Consider the following 16,199-nt stretch of genomic DNA (forward strand, 5'->3'; position numbering starts at 1 on the left):
TCTAAGCTACTACAAGACATCACTGTCTTCACAAGATGCACCACAAAATGCAAAGTCAAACCGATTCACTCACTGTTTTATATTCCATGAGCTCCATCTGAAGCCGTGTGATCTCACTACGAAGGGCATTGATTTGCTGACTAGCTCTGTCCTGATTGACCATCACCTTGTTCTTGATATTTCTAGCTCGATTGGCATATTTCAGGGTATTTAAGGTTTCCATAAAATCTCTGTCTGAAGGGCTAACACATGCTATCATGATTGTTTGGCTGAAAGTTAAAAAGCATAATTAGGTTCACAGGAAAAAGCAAGTAAAACACTGAAATAAGCATTTTTTATATCCTGCCTTTTAAAAAGCATCTTATCTTCAAATTACTAAAAGACTGATACCACTAACTTAAAAATAAAAGCAAATTTAAAAGTCTCCATGCTTTGAGACTCTCTGAAGGAAAAAGATTTTTACATAGGTGAAATTGGGGGAAATGAAATTATGCTATCCTTTTACCCACAATATTTTGAGAAACCACAGGTGCTGTCTTTTCACCTCTACAAAATATTTCTGAAGCAATGCAAACAATTCTAAAATTTAATCTATCCATAATAATGACAAATTATATTCAAAAATCATTTTTCATACCTCCTTTTTCATATCTCCTTAATATTTCAGGATTTTAGGGTTTTTTCTTTTTATTTAATTACTTGTATCCTGATTTTTTTTTTTTAAAGATTTTATTTGTTTGACACAGAGAGAGAGAGTATAAGCAGCGGGAGTGGCAGGCGGTAGAAAAGGGAGAAGCAGACTCTCTGCCAAGCAAGGAGCCTGACAGGCTCAGTCCCAGGATCCTGGGATCATGACATGAGCAGAACGCTGACGCTTAACTGAATGAGCCACCCAGGTGCCCCATTTGTATCCTCACTTTTTGTGTCAGCCAAGAAATTTAAATAAATCCTATCATCTGAACAAGAAGAATATTTAGTAAATAAACATGTTTTACAACATAGAACCTCATTTGTGATTGAGTGGTCAAAGTTCCTAAATTTTTGGCCAGATTACACAAGAAAAAAAAATGGAAAATAGTACTTTATTTTCATGATGAATTGTTCTGCCAACCAAAGAACAGGACAGTGAAATGCTTAGTATGCCCAGCTATTCTGTCTGTCAATGAAACAGACATGACGATTGTTAAGTAGCCTTAAACACTAACTGGAAAATATATAAGAACTACAATTAAGGAGCTAATTTATCCACCCTCATAGAAAATTCATGCCTATCAATTTTGGTCTGTAGCCTCCTCGTCTGCTTCCACTGCCACCTTCCCCCAATAATCTCAACACAGCACTCATAGTAACCCTTTTAAAAGGAGTCCCATTCCATCCATCTTCATCTCTTAATAATGCTTATTCATCTGTATTTCCTCATAGTATTAGTCAAAATTCAACACAGGTATCATCTGGTCCAAGAATTCAACCATCAATTTGCCTACTCTCTTTCTTTTCCTCAAATCCTTCATGTATCTCTTTTTTGTTGATTCTTTATTTTTATTATTATTATTATATTAAAATTTTATAGACCCGAACTCTTAGACCCTAAACTCCTAGAGGATAAGGATCATCAAGTTTTATGCATCAATACACTTTGTGTAACACAATATTGGAATCTAGTAGATTATTAGTAATTGTGATTTGTGTCACAAATACATAATATTTACTTATTAGAGGTCAGAAAGTTAAAATTAATTCATGAAGAGGTGCTTGGGTGGCTCAGTCAGTACTTCAGCTCAGGTCATTATCTTAGGGTCCTGGGATCAAGCCCCACATCAGGCTCTCTGCTCAGGCTCTAATATCATTTTAGGATGAGATTAGAAAAGGTTTTTTCTGCTGAAGAGCTACTGCTCAGTAAGGAAATAGGTGAGAAACACCTGAGACTATAGCCTATCTGTACTTAGCTGTAGTCAGTCTGAAACTTCGGAGGAATTCAAGACCCACAGTGCTAATATCTTAGACTGCTTATAAGGCAAGAAAACTTAGAAGCATTAAAGTACTCAAAGTATTAAAACTTGTAAGGGGAGGACATTTATCATCTCTGCTTTATTTTATAGTTAAGAAATAAATATAGGAAAGGACTACAATTCAGCAAACTTGAAAAATTTATATTTGGCTTAAAAAACAAAAATTGGTCTCATTATACTAAGACCAGATTAATATTATTAACAAAATTATCAAAATTCTTTGAATTATAGTTCCTCAAAAAGGAACTATAGTTGAATTATAGTTCCTCAAAAAGGAAATCTGTAAGTGTAATTATCAGATCATTTTATAGCATCTAATAAACTTTACAATAAATGCATCAGACCTTTGAAAACAGTGTAAATTAGATTCACTGTAATTGTCTGTAACTTGTTGCATTACATTGATTGAATTTAAATGTCACAAATATTTCCTCTTATAAAGCCAACATACTGATGTTTACCAAAAGGAATGTTATTACCAAAATAATGAGGTTAGCTGATGAAATATATCAGAATGATGCAAAGTATGGAAAAAGAGGAATATTAGTGATATTGGCAAAGTTAATAAACAGCAAACATCCTGTGTTTCACTCAATTGACATTTTTTTTAAAAAGTATTTCCACATGAAAAAATGTTAACTTTTAGGAGACTTTGGGGTACCTGGGTGGCTCAGTTGATTAAGCATCTGCCTTTAGCTGAGGTCATAATGCCAGGGTCATGGGATAGAGCCCCTCATCGGGCTCCTTACTCAGCAGGGAGCCTGCTTCTCCCTCTCCCTCTGCCCCTTCCTGCCCCTACCCATGCATGCACACACACACAAACACACACTCACTCTCTCTGTCTCAAATAAATAAACAAAAATCTTTTAAAAAAAAAATTAGGAGACTTTGTAAAAAAAAAATCAATATTTAGTTACTTTGTAATTACTTAGAAGACAGCATTTATTTTTCAACAGAATTTTATTACGCATCTGCCATGTGCTAAGCACTCAAAGCAGAAATTATGATATAGTAGAAAAAGTATATGCTATGAAATTCACTTACAAGCTAAGTGACTTTGAATAAATTACTTAACCTCTCTGGATTTCAAATACCTTATCTGTAAAATAACAACATAACACCTACATAGAGGATGTTATTAAGGATTTTGTGAAATAATCACATACAAAAGGACTCACACTTTTTAGGTACTTAAAAATCATTATTCCTCATTCTATTAATTGGCTTTATAATAAAAACAGTTCTTATAAATCACTTTACAAATTTACTTTAAAATTAATTAAGTGAAGTTCAGGAATATGGGGGATAATCACTTACACATACCTATTACCCCCAAGGGAATCCTGTAGCAGTCTTGTCAGCTTAGAATCTCTATAGGGGACATGGGTAGCCCTCTTGCTCTTATCTCCCAGTGCACTTATTACATTGCCAAGTGCCAACTAAAAGAGAGAGAGAGAGAAGAAAGTAATAAAATGGTAGTAATTATAACACTTTGAAATAAAAAATCTTACAAAGAATAACATGGAGACATGACAGAATTGAGAACATGTTTGGTTTTGTTTCACATTTGTATTTTGACGTATTAAGTACACTTCGAAGTTTCAATGGTAACCACTAAAAACTAACATCACTCAAATGTAGTACTATAATATACCCGTAACTCACAAGTACTTAAACTTCAATTCAGAGATTTTCTTTAAAAATAGAAATGTGATACAACTTGCACCACCTAACCATCCCTAGAATTATCAGAGCATCAGGCTGTATCCTCAGAAAACTGTCAATTCATGTGTCAAATTCTTCTCAACTCAATGAAGAAATAAAACGTTTAGGTAGTTTAACAGATTCATGAAACTTTTTTAGTGCAATATATCTTCCTTATAGAAAAACAAACTCTTCTTTAACCATAATAAAAATATCAGTATGATTTCTCTGAACAAGGTGTTCTTAACACAAGTATAGTTATCTTTACAAATATAATGAATCTATGTGCTATTCATCCAATATTTAAAAAGTAGGTCAAATTACAGAACTCTGGAGTCACTCCTCCTGAGACTCCTATTGTTTTTCCTACCAGAGTGAAGGGACAGCTAGATCTTACCCTGGTCACACTCGCTTTCAGTAATGCAAACAGATATAACCATGTCTTTGTCAGGACCAATGGATCCTGCAGAGACCCACATCAGCATCACACTGTGTCTTAGTTTCCCTTCTCCAAAGAAGCTGAAACTCTACCAGATGTATCCCGACAGGTTTCAGTGGCCTAAACCAGAAAACAGACTGATGGCTTTTGTTTTTTCCTGACAGCACAAATGGAAATTCCACCGTGATTTTATCTCCTAAGACATTCAGATCAATACACCAAGTATAGGATCCAGGTCACTCCCTTTAACACAACACCGAAGTGTAAACACAGTGTAAACATCAAGATGGAAGTTGCAGTTGGGAAGTCTGGCTCTCTCTACCCAGCCTTGGTTGTTAATTTCCACACCAGGAGTTACAATCCTCTAGGAACAAATACTGGACAATAGTAAAATAGGACCATCTGACTGGCATTCCCAGCTGTAGGCAGGGAGGGAAGGAAGCAAAACAGAAAACACAGACCCTGATGCTACCTGCATCACAGAAATTTAGGGATGTCATTACTTTCATGCAGGAATAAATGTCTAATTTTATAATGAAAGTCAACAGGAAAAGATTTATTATACAAAAACTTGCCCTAAAACTTTTTCTTCTGTAAACACAAGTCTTATACTAGAAAAAAAGGTGTTTTGCAATCAAAAAATACCACTAGGTGGCATGGTATTAAAATTAACTCCTAATACAGGAAAATTATCATTTTATAACAATCATTACTTTAAAAAAACTGATTATAATACCCAAAATAAAATGACTGTCATAAAATATTAGCCAAAAAAATCTACTTTGAAGTTATCCCATGAAATATTTAATATTAAATGATTTTGACAGTGTATTTTTAAAGGTGGGAAGAATTTTTAAAATCATTTCTACTATATATATTATTTTCTGCATATATCATAAAATTTAATCCAACTAAATCTATACACATGTAAAAAACTGCAATGTTTTAAAGAAAAAAAGCCTATAATGTGCTTTACACCTAAATGTATAAGTTTACTCTAACTTTCATTTTTCAGCTCAGCACGTGAAGGATTCCCACTTGGGTATTATATATTACAAAAGGGAAAAGGACACAAGTAATGTTCATATATTCTCAGCACAAAGCTATGGTCTTAAGTCTTACAAGTCCACAATTGATGGAAATGCCTTCTTTCGCTCGCTCGCCTGTAGCTCCAGTACGCTTCAGTCTTTCCGATCCTGCCAGATCAACAAAATGGAACTTTGCAGTCAAGGTTTCAAATTCATTCAGCTGTGATGATTCGGAAATCACCTTATTATCAGTCGCATTTTCCTGCAATTAATAAAAAATATTTTATTAATGTGACACTAAATATCCTCTGATCTCACCTTGTCCTCATTATATGTACATTAAATAAAAGTATATATTAAATACATATAATACTCAAAAATAGGCAAGTAGCCAAATAAATGTAAATGCAAAAAAATTTACTGGCAATTAGAAGCTTAGGCAAAGGTAGAAAGAAGCTTGCCAGCCAGAAACCAGATGTTATCAACTGAGTCTTTGCTTATACTGATGAAGAGAAACCTGTAATGCACAGTCATCAAAAGCAAGGGGTCTTGGATGACAACATCCATCACCACAAAGCCACAGCTTGCTTTCTGGTTGCTGCAGACACATAACCATTTTTTATCTCAAAATCTTACATAGTTGGCCAGCCTCAGTTTAAATACAATCAAAGGCATCTCATTAGGAAAAGGAATGAGTAAACTAAATTTGACTTAAATGGATTCTCCTGGGATTTATGTGAATTTTCAGGAAAACGAAGCCTGTAAGTTTAAGAAATGAGAACTAAAGGGTTCCTGGGTGGCTCAGTAGGTCAAACATCTCCCTTTGGCTCAGGTCATGATCCCAGGGTCCTGGGGTCATGTCCCACATCAGGCTCCCTTGTCAGTGGGGAGCCTGTTTCTCCCTCTGCTTATGTTCTCTCTCTCTGTGTCAAGTAAATTTAAAAAAAAAAAAATCTTAAAAAAATAAAAGAAATTAGAACTAAAAAACTCACAGCATCTATTTGGGGACACATTCTGGTTTGACACAAATGAATGGTAAAAATGGCATGTGAACGAGAGCTCTGAACATTCATCTGGGTACTAGCAGTAGTCCGGGATAAAGCACCCAGCTTCAAACACTGCATCATCTGGAAAAGGAAAAGAAAGATTTTACTTGAACAATATTTAAACAAGATACTACACAATCAGAAATCTAATCTAATGGCCCAAACCTACCATATGGATATGGGATATGAAAGATGTGGATTTTCATATTATTTTAGTTACAGGCACTTTCTGAGCTGAACTTCTCAGTATAATAGTGCATTATTTTTTTAATAGGAGAAAACACTGAGATTCCATTGTCTGTCAGTTGCTGACATTTGCAGCTTCCATTCCAAAACTGTTACAGTAGAACACTTGGGAACAAACTGAGAAACAACTTGAATTACTCGGGCCCTTCTGTATCTTCCCTTGAAATATTTTTCTGTAACTTTTCTTAATAGTTTCCCTTTAGGACCCATGGTATATTCCTACATATGTGACAGCAAAAGGAACAAAAGGATTGAGGGCTCATCCTTCACCTTCAATGATCTAACTCTCTTTCTCTAGCTGTGAAAAAAAAACTATACATACATTGCCTTAGATTCTTTTCATGCTATGATAAATGTACTGACTTTATCATAACCCTGACATTGTAGATAATATAATCCTCATATAAAAAATGGGGAAAAAGACAAGATTTTAACTCCATATTATACATAAGGATACAAAATTTCATTGTTGATCTTAGGCAAACTATCAGTAAAGCTGATTATTAAATAAAGCCAAATATGCTCTACTTTAACTTTAACATAAATGTCACCTCTGATTCTGTATTCACAGTACGTGTTGTGACTCCCACAGTGTAAATTCCTCCAGTTGAATCTTCATGAATTCTTATATTTGATTTTTTATTTTTTGCATCAATATCACGAGTGGTATCAAATAAATCAAGGACCTCTTCATTATATAGCTATCAAAAAGAAATATTATAAGCTTAATTTTAGCAGAAATCGCCTCATGGCTATTAACATATATTGCATATTATCTTTCAAACATACCTTAAAACATCTTCAAAACAATATATTTCTTTAAAATAACACATGAAAATGAATGATACAATTATTATTACAAATACAAATAAATGCTAGATTTCTTCATAAGAGTAAGAACAGTAAATGTCTTAATCATGACTAATGAGTTGAAGACTAAAATGATCTATTAATCATTTGCGAGATAAACAATTATTTATAAATATAAGTCAACTCAGAAATACCAAATGCAGACAAATCCTAGGCTTAGGGAAGATTTTAAGAATTTTTACTACTTCAGCTAAAAATATTTCCTATTGCCCTACAATCTTTATTAATGTATCTAAAAATTAGTACTTAGTATTTTTCCAAGGTCAGGAATGATATTAGTGTTTCTGTATCAATAGTGGCTAAGATTACACCTTTGAAGAGGATGCATACACCTATTTTTCTATCGATTTGCTTACAGTCACAATGCCTAACTACAACTGGATGGTGAAAGGGAAGGCAGAAGAACACTGTTTCTTTTATTTTTCTACCATCAATTACCTTTCTTTTGGTAAAAAGTACATAGGTTATTCCCAGTTTTTACTAAATTGGGATGTCCATTAAAACGAGCAGTAAGATAATGGATGTTAATTTGAATTAAATTTTCTATTTTGTGCTATATAATGCTGAATAAACTATTTCATCAATGATCAAAATCATTAGCTCAGGCCATCTAGACTAGAACCAGACTAGGACACTCTTTGGACCAAGCACCCAGAATTATAATGTTGCCATCCACCTAACTGCAGTATTGCTCAAGTCCCAGATGTCCTCTTAATTGTATGTCCCTCCCACCAGACTAGACTGCCCTAAATTAATCCAAACCTGCCCCAACCTTTGGACATTACATAAAACACAGGCCTATCCTTGCAGCAATACCAGCTTCTGCAGCCCCATTAGTGCTACGCCCTCAGTCCTATTATTCTGCACATCTTCCCTCCTTCTTAGCTGCTGAGTTCCCAGATCTTCGTGAGCCTGCCTACATTACAACAGTAATTATAAGATGGAGTCTGAAAAAAACAATATTGTTTTACTCTATGAACCTGGTCAAGTCTTTATAATTTTTGATATCAACAAGAATATTTATTACTTATTGTCTATTGTTACTACAACCTATTACCTAAAATTAATTTACTCAAATGTTATTTATTAAGCACTAAGCGCCAAATACTCTACTAGAAACTAGGAGTATAAAACTGTTAAGCGTTATGGTCTTAAGGGAAAGATATAAAGGAAACCAATGACACAGTTAGACTATTACCTCTAAGAATTGGGCATTCACTTTAAAATCTGGAGGAGGAAGCCCATTTTTAATTGCAGTGTGTTTCTTCTCTTCAATACTCTTGAAAAGGTGTTTAACAGCACGAGAAATAATACCCTGTTCTTCCTCGATGATATTAACATCAAATCCTGTTCCCATTGTATATGTTTTGCCAGCTCCAGTCTGAATAAAGAATAGAACAGAGAAAAATGCATGCTTGATATTAATAACATAAGTTCAAGAAACAAAAATAAAAGTGCAAGTGAAATGACACTTCTGAACAGTTACAGCTTCTAAGAAACTAATTTGATTAAGTAAGACACTTACTTGTCCATAGGCAAAAACGGTAGCATTGTATCCTTCAAAACAACCTTCAATTAGTTTTTCTATACATTGAGTGTAGATCTGCTCTTGCTGAGATTCAATGTCAAACACATAATCAAAAGTAAAAGCTTTATCTTTCCCTAGGAAGACCTGAGGTTCTCCCGGTGTGACAGATGTACAAATATGGCATCCTTCAATCTTCTCTTTGGCAAGCTGTGGTCTTATTCTGTGAGAAATAATTAGGAAAAAATAAAATAAAATAAAATGAATGGGAAAAAAAAAACCTGAAACATAGCACTTGAAAATTCCTAGCCACATCTTTTTAAAACACAAATGTAATCTACTATTGCTTCTTCAGTTGCAAGTTTAAATAAATTAAATTATACTGGGCCAAATTCAGTATGAGTTACTTGGCAATCCCAAAAAATCATGAACAAGAATACAATTAATCTTAAAACTAAATACTTTGTGTATGAATGCTTTTCCACAATTGTAACAAGTTAAAGATTCAGTTAAAATAAATTCTGCCACCAAAATGTTGTTTGTTGCTGTTATTTTTGTTTTAAGTTTCTTCTCTTTATTTTGAGGGAAGAAAATAGCCAAAAGTGAGAAATTAAGTACATAATATTTATCTTGATGCCCCTAACTTGCTTTTTTGCAAATTCCTCACCAATGGTTTCCAAACTCATTTAACCATATCCTTCTGTCAGCTTAATATCTTAAAGCACACTCTCACAATATATAGGCACATGTATTCATTAAAAATGCTATGCACATACTCTACTGATGTGTCCCGTATTATGATATGCACAAAAGCACAAGCTGTAAAGAAGAAAATTAAAAATAAATACAAAGAGATGTTCCAATATTTTCTCTCCAAAACCCAGTGATTCAACAGGCATACCTCTTAGGTGTTCTCTCTCTACTTGGAAGACCACAGCATTATACCCACCTTACACCCAAACCCTTCTACTCCAGATTCTAGGACTTTACTCTCCTGCTTCTCTTCCTGATTTCAAGGCCTATTTTTATTTATTTTTTAATTTATTTATTTGACAGAGAGAGGGATCACAAGCAGGCAGAGAAGCAGGCAGAGAGAGATGGGGAAGCAGAGAGCCCAACGCAGGGCTTGATCCCAAGACCCTGAGTTCATGACCTGAGCCAAAGGCAGAGGCTTAACCCACTGAGCCACCCAGGCGCCCCTTCAAGGCCTATTTTTAAAGAAGGAAAGTAAATATGGTGATATGTTGCTAATAGAACAAACCAAAACCTGGCCCTATTCTACTTAATCTATAAAAAGAATATCCTGGAGTGCCTGGGTGGCTCAGTCAGTTAAGCATCTGACTCTCGATTTTGTCTCAGGTCATGACCTTGGAATCATTAGATCAAGCCCTGCATATAACCCAGGTTTGAGCCAAGCCCCATGGTCCCATAGGGCTCCATACTTGGCAAGGAGATTCTTTCCCTCTGCCCCGACCCCCCACCGCTTGCACTTGTGCTTGCACACATGTACTCTCTCAAATAAATCAATAAAAACTTTAAGAAAAAAAAGGACTATCCTGGACATACACCTCACCGATTTACGGTACCTAGGTTTTTTAAAAGATTCCTATTGGCCATGAAAAAGGAAAAGCAGTTTAAGGACGAAAGTAAAGATAGCCAGTGACAGAAAACAGAAAATGATAAAGACAGACCAAAGAAAGGATTTTTAAAAGAATCTGGTCCCAAATTCTTATTTTTTGAGATATGAAGTTGTTTGTTCGTTTTTAATGGGGTCAATAGAAGTGGAATGAGTTCATCAATTTATTAGAGATAAAACCAAACCTAAGACCAGAGTGCCTGACTTTTAACCCTTTCAGTTTCATCAGGAAGGAAAGTCAATGGAAGGACAGGAAATATAATACTGAAAAGGGACTGAATTTCTGCAACCCTGGCTATCAAAAATGGAATTCTACACTACCATAAAATTGTGTTAAATAAACAACATATTTATTTATGCCATTTTTTCTTTCCTCTGTGATAATGATACTTTCTTTTTATCAAGTCTTCAGTTACACTTATTTGTTTTAATGGAACACAGTAAGCAGTGTGGAGCTGGTTAGGTACCATGGAAAGAGCAATAAAGTAGCCATTAGGAGACCCGGGTTTCACTACTCTGTCACCCCATAGCTATCACAGTCTTCCTCAGAGCTCCCACTTTCTCACCTGTGCAAAGAAACCATAATTTCCAAGGTCCTTTTTGATCTAACATTATTTTGACTGCAGGATACTGTATTTTTAAAAGGGGGAAAGGAAAATTATATTTACATACTGTTATAAAAATAGACTGATATCATAACAAATAAAACAAAGGGTTTCTTATAAGAAGCCTCAACCATGGACTACAGAAAGAGCTAATGGCAGCAGCAGCTCTGGCTTTCTGGCTCCACATTTTCTGGATAAGTGAGTGGTCTTTCTCAAAATTAGTATTCTCTTCCTTTCAAACTCCTTCCTTTCAAACTTTCAAACTTTTTCCCTATCTTACTTCATTCAGTCATGGGGTGGAAACCGTAACAAAATCCCCATCCTCCTTGGGAGAATCACCATTCAGACTGCTGCCAAGCTAGAAACAGGAGAGTCAACCTCAGTTACTCCCTCTTCCTTATTCCATCTAATTGATCTCCAAGAGCTACTGTTATCTCTGAAATAGCTCAAGAGCCCACCAATTTCTTTCTTTTCCCATTAACACCACCATTATTTCTTACTTGGATTATTTCGAGTCTCCTCATTAGCCTGCCTGTGTCAATTCTTGCCCACAACAATCCACTTCATACACTGCGATATCAGTGATATTTGTAAAATATGAAGTTGATCATGTCACTACCTTGCTTAAAATCCCTCAGTACGTCCCTAAATCCCTCTGCAGTCTCTCCTCTGGCCATGCTTCATCTTTGAAATAAAGAATTTTCATTGTTGATGGTGGCGGTGATGATGGCTTATTTTTAACCAGTTTTACTAATAAACTATGCTCTCTCTCTAGCCTCTATACCTTCAAATATACTGCTCTCTTTCCCTGGACAGTCTTCCCCACTCTCTCACTTCCTAATTCCTTTTCCAGCCTGAACATCTCATGTTTACAGTCTGTTTAGATTTCACTTCTTCAAAAAGCTCTAGCTAACTCTTTGCATTCCAACATAAAGTCACATCTGAACCCAGGCCTTTCTCTCTTTACCTCATGCCCCCAGGATTCTGCTCTCTCCCTTCTTTAGAGCTGCACCATGAAGCTTAACAAATCCCATGTAAGAAAACAGAGAAAAATAAACTCAAACTGTCTAAATGAAAATAAGTACTGGGCTACTATCTGAAATCAGTGTCTCAGTTTTTAAGGAAATTACTATAACCAGGGGCTAACTTATTTGGCTATTAAGATTTCTAATTTCATTTTAACATGACAAAGTAGATGCTATTTGCATTGCAGGTATGACAGCCCATTTTAGAATGCCAGCATCATTCAGAACTTAATCTCCCGACCTCTATTCATCTGATTATTATCCTTGCTAATGGCAAGGAGGGTTGTGTTTGAAGTATGGATCATGTGCAATTCCACCCATTTGCATGGGTGGGGAGAGAGAATGGCTTTACAAACCAGCAAGATGGGTGGAACCCTTTTCAACTGGATCCAGGCAATGGTGGTTTCCCAACAGGTCTGAGAAACTCTCAACTAGAAGGGGATGGTCTCCTCTATAGGCAGATAATTGGAGATTGATTATATTTTAAAAGCTAGAGATATATTCATTCACCTTTACAATTCACCTTCAAAAATTAGTATTTTTTTAAAGATTTTATTCATTTATTTGACAGACAGAAATCACAAGTAGAAAGAGAGGCAGGCAAGGAGAGAGGGGGAAGCAGGCTCCCCGCTGAGCAGAGAGCCCAATGTGGGGCTTGATCCCAGGACCCTGGGACCACAACTTGAGCCGAAGGCAGAGGCTTTAACCCACTGAGCCACCCAGGCACCCCTCAAAAATTAGTATTTTATTTATTTATTTATTTGTCTATTTATTTATTTATTTATTTTTAAATTAAATAAGCTCTATAATTTTTAAACTCTATAATTCCCTAAATTTATACTTAAAAATTCTCACATGAAGTTCTAACCCAAGCCAACTCAACTGCTTTAATAATGTGAAGAATTTGAAATTTACCCAGCTACAAACCTCAATTTCAAGGCTATAATTTGAAATTATATATAAACAAAATATATCAGCCCTTCTGGGAAATAACAAACTAAAAATAGCTCAAAAAAATAATAAAAATAAAAATGGAATCTGACATCTATGACTCTAAATATTTTGAAATACCTTCTTTCTTAGTATTTTTATGTAAAAATAAGAACATTAAATGTATTCACCTAATCCCAACACTAAGAAAGAATCAGTGTTAACATTTTGGCTAACATTAACACGAAGAAATAATAACAAAACCTCACAGATTTTTCAAAATGTGCAATCATGTTAAGTAAATACATTTGAAACTGCTTCCTAAAGAAAAATATTTGTACATAAAACTTATGTCATAAATATTTAGGATAATATATTTCAGTATTTCATAGCAATATTACATGATGAAGGCCAACAATCATAGCCTACAATATAAATTTGCTAATAGAGATGATATCTGTTTAGTTTTTTAAAATGTCACATTAAAAATGAATGTAGGCTGGGTGTGGCCATTATGGAAAACAGTGACAGTTTTGGTGGAGAATGTTCTTTTTTTCTTAGCATAAGGTATAGACTTTTTATCCTTTGTGGACCACGGATCAATGGGTGGGTCTGAACAGGGAAATCCACCAAGAGCCATACCAAAAAAAAGAAAAGTAATTTGTTGGATCTAGTTTGTAAAGATGGAAGGCTTGCAACAATTTGATTCAAGCTGTTCATTATTCAGTTTTAAGATAAATGCTTTCTCCATTTTCTCACATTTAAATCTTTCCTTTGACATATAGTTACTTAGCTCCTAATTTCATACTCTACTGAAACCCTTGGAAAGAGGCGCCAAAGAAACACTTCTCATTTCCAAATCAAGTGGACACTTTTTAGTCTTCATCCTACCTGACCTCTTTTCAGTATTTGACCCTATTTACAACTTGTAGAGGAGGGAAAAAACTTCTTCCCTCTAACCTCTTAGGTTCTACTGGCAGTGGTGCTGTAAATTAGACTGACAAAAGCAGACTAACAAAGGAAAAACAAATAGAAGTTTATTCACATGTATATCATGCATACACATGGGAATACTCAGTGATGAATAATGCAAAGGATAGTTAGAATTTGGACTTATACAGCATAATAACAAAAGGAAAAAGAACTGAGTTTCTAGAGCAGCAAATAGTGGGAAGGTAAACTTAAGGAGAAACTAATGGATGATAAATGCTAAAGTTTGTTATGTAGGTTCCTCCATCTCCATTCTAGTGACTAACTTCTGTCCTTCCTGTCTAGAGGGGAGGGGAAACACCTTTACAAATTTATGCCCTGCTTTTAGACAAATAGGAAGAGGGAGAGGTCTTTCCTTGTATCTGCTCTTTTTAAAAATTGCCTTCCATCAAAATAATCCGTATGTCAAAATGGCATATTTGGGGGAGGCATATTTTGCTACCCTTCACACACCATATTTTTCATTTCTTTACCTGCAGTTGGCTTTTGTGAAGTCACTTTTTCCTTTTAACCAATTCTGATTTCTGAACCAATCTTTTCCTTTTAGACCTCATATGCCAACTTGCCTTAAATGTCAGTGTTTCCTCCCCAAAATGTCCTAATTATTTAACATGGTTTCTAACATTTTCCTAATTTGTTTTCTCCTTGTTGTTCCATTTTCAAATCTAGTTACATCTGGCTACACCAAACCATTGATCATTCTTGATCTCTTTATATACTTTCATTCACCATGCCAACACACATGGTTTTCCCTGTGCTTGGAATGCCAAGCCTCCATCTCTCTGCATGGACATGCCTTTGTAATTTTTCAAGACCCAAGTCAAACATCTGTACCTTTATAATGCTTTCCCTGACCACCCCAAGCTTGAATTAATCTATGCAATTTGTACATGGTTTTAGAATAGTAGCTATCAAATTGAATTCTTATTGCTCTACCAGCAAATGATTTCTTTGAGAACAGAGAATAGATCTTATTCAATCATGAAATAAAGTCATTCAACATTTGCTGACTGAATCCTATCTACTGCTCTAGTTAAGGGAGGGCAGGAACCTTCCAATACTAGGCATGGGATTATCCCAATAATCTAACTTTGCTCTATCACTTTACTCTGTTACTAAAAATCTGATTTTGAACAATTATTCAACCACCCCATGTCTCAATTTTCTAATCTCCAAGATGGGGAGCCTGGATTTAATATTCTTAAGGTCCTTTCTAATTCAAATTCATCCTAATTATTCCTTTAAGAAAGTAAAATCCTGACTTAAAAGAATTATCAGTAAACAAACCTTTTTTTCCTGTACCCGCCAATAGTTATACCACTTGTTCCTTATTTTTCCCCCTTATGTTTTATGGTTCCTATCATTCCCTTCAGTCTTTGTAGCAAATGTAACTGTGTCAAAGGAACAAGGAACTTTATTTATAAAAACATAACCACAGCTCTTTGCAGTGGCAGCAGCTGGTGAATATTAGGAGAGATTCGGAAACTGGCACCCGTAACTTTCCTAAATTGGGCCCTGTTTTCTGTTCTCTGCCTTCATAATAATAACCATAACTGGTCTTAGTAAATAAGTATATCAAATAAGCCAAGAGCACTAGTTTCAAGATGTCCTGGATAGGACCAAAAAAAGAAGATAAATATATGGGGGTGGGAGTGGGAGGTTTATAACTGCTATCTGTTCAGCTAGAGTTTTAGTCATCAGACACAAAAAAATTGAGTTTATTTAAAGTTTGATTCTGCCCCATACTGTTGGAGGAGGCAATCCACTTTGAGCCCTGAGCATCCCTACATACTCTTACTGGATATGCCAAGAATGCAAGTCCCTGACTGCTCTTTTTAAGGATCATTTCTCAAAGTTGCATTTGCTGCAAGCAACCATTAGGGATCATGTCTTCTACCTGACAAAGAGCTAGCTTCTGTTTAAAATAAAATCATTGAATCCTCGAGTCTGTGTTTCTCAATGCTCCACTGCTTGCACAGCACACATATAATAGGCTTACCTGCATTGCCTCCATAAGAGGGGAATTGGGAAGCAGTTCAAATCATCACGAAGCTTAAATGCTTTATCTCTAACTCAAGAACCTTGTGGCTTCTGTCACTATACATGAAACAGTAACAGACTAGCTTGTTAACTTGTAAAGAAGGTA

The 16,199-nt window shown here is 35.2% G+C and overlaps 1 protein-coding gene across 11 annotated transcripts in view; it reads right to left on the reverse strand.

Annotated features, from left to right (window-relative positions):
- Positions 1-16,199, reverse strand: part of KIF21A (kinesin family member 21A) — a 151,198-nt gene that overhangs the window by 62,875 nt on the left and 72,124 nt on the right. For all 11 annotated transcript variants that reach the window (XM_032347746.1, XM_032347745.1, XM_032347744.1 and 8 more), the window contains exons 2-8: positions 8,868-9,090; positions 8,541-8,723; positions 7,024-7,173; positions 6,173-6,307; positions 5,275-5,442; positions 3,333-3,448; positions 74-269 (exon numbers count right to left, since the gene is read on the reverse strand). In XM_032347746.1, coding sequence (XP_032203637.1) covers positions 74-269; positions 3,333-3,448; positions 5,275-5,442; positions 6,173-6,307; positions 7,024-7,173; positions 8,541-8,723; positions 8,868-9,090 — 1,171 coding nt within the window. The remainder of the gene's footprint in view (positions 1-73; positions 270-3,332; positions 3,449-5,274; positions 5,443-6,172; positions 6,308-7,023; positions 7,174-8,540; positions 8,724-8,867; positions 9,091-16,199) is intronic.

The sequence above is a fragment of the Mustela erminea genome, chromosome 6 (genome assembly GCF_009829155.1).
Source record: "Mustela erminea isolate mMusErm1 chromosome 6, mMusErm1.Pri, whole genome shotgun sequence".
NCBI classification, from domain to species: domain Eukaryota; kingdom Metazoa; phylum Chordata; class Mammalia; order Carnivora; family Mustelidae; genus Mustela; species Mustela erminea.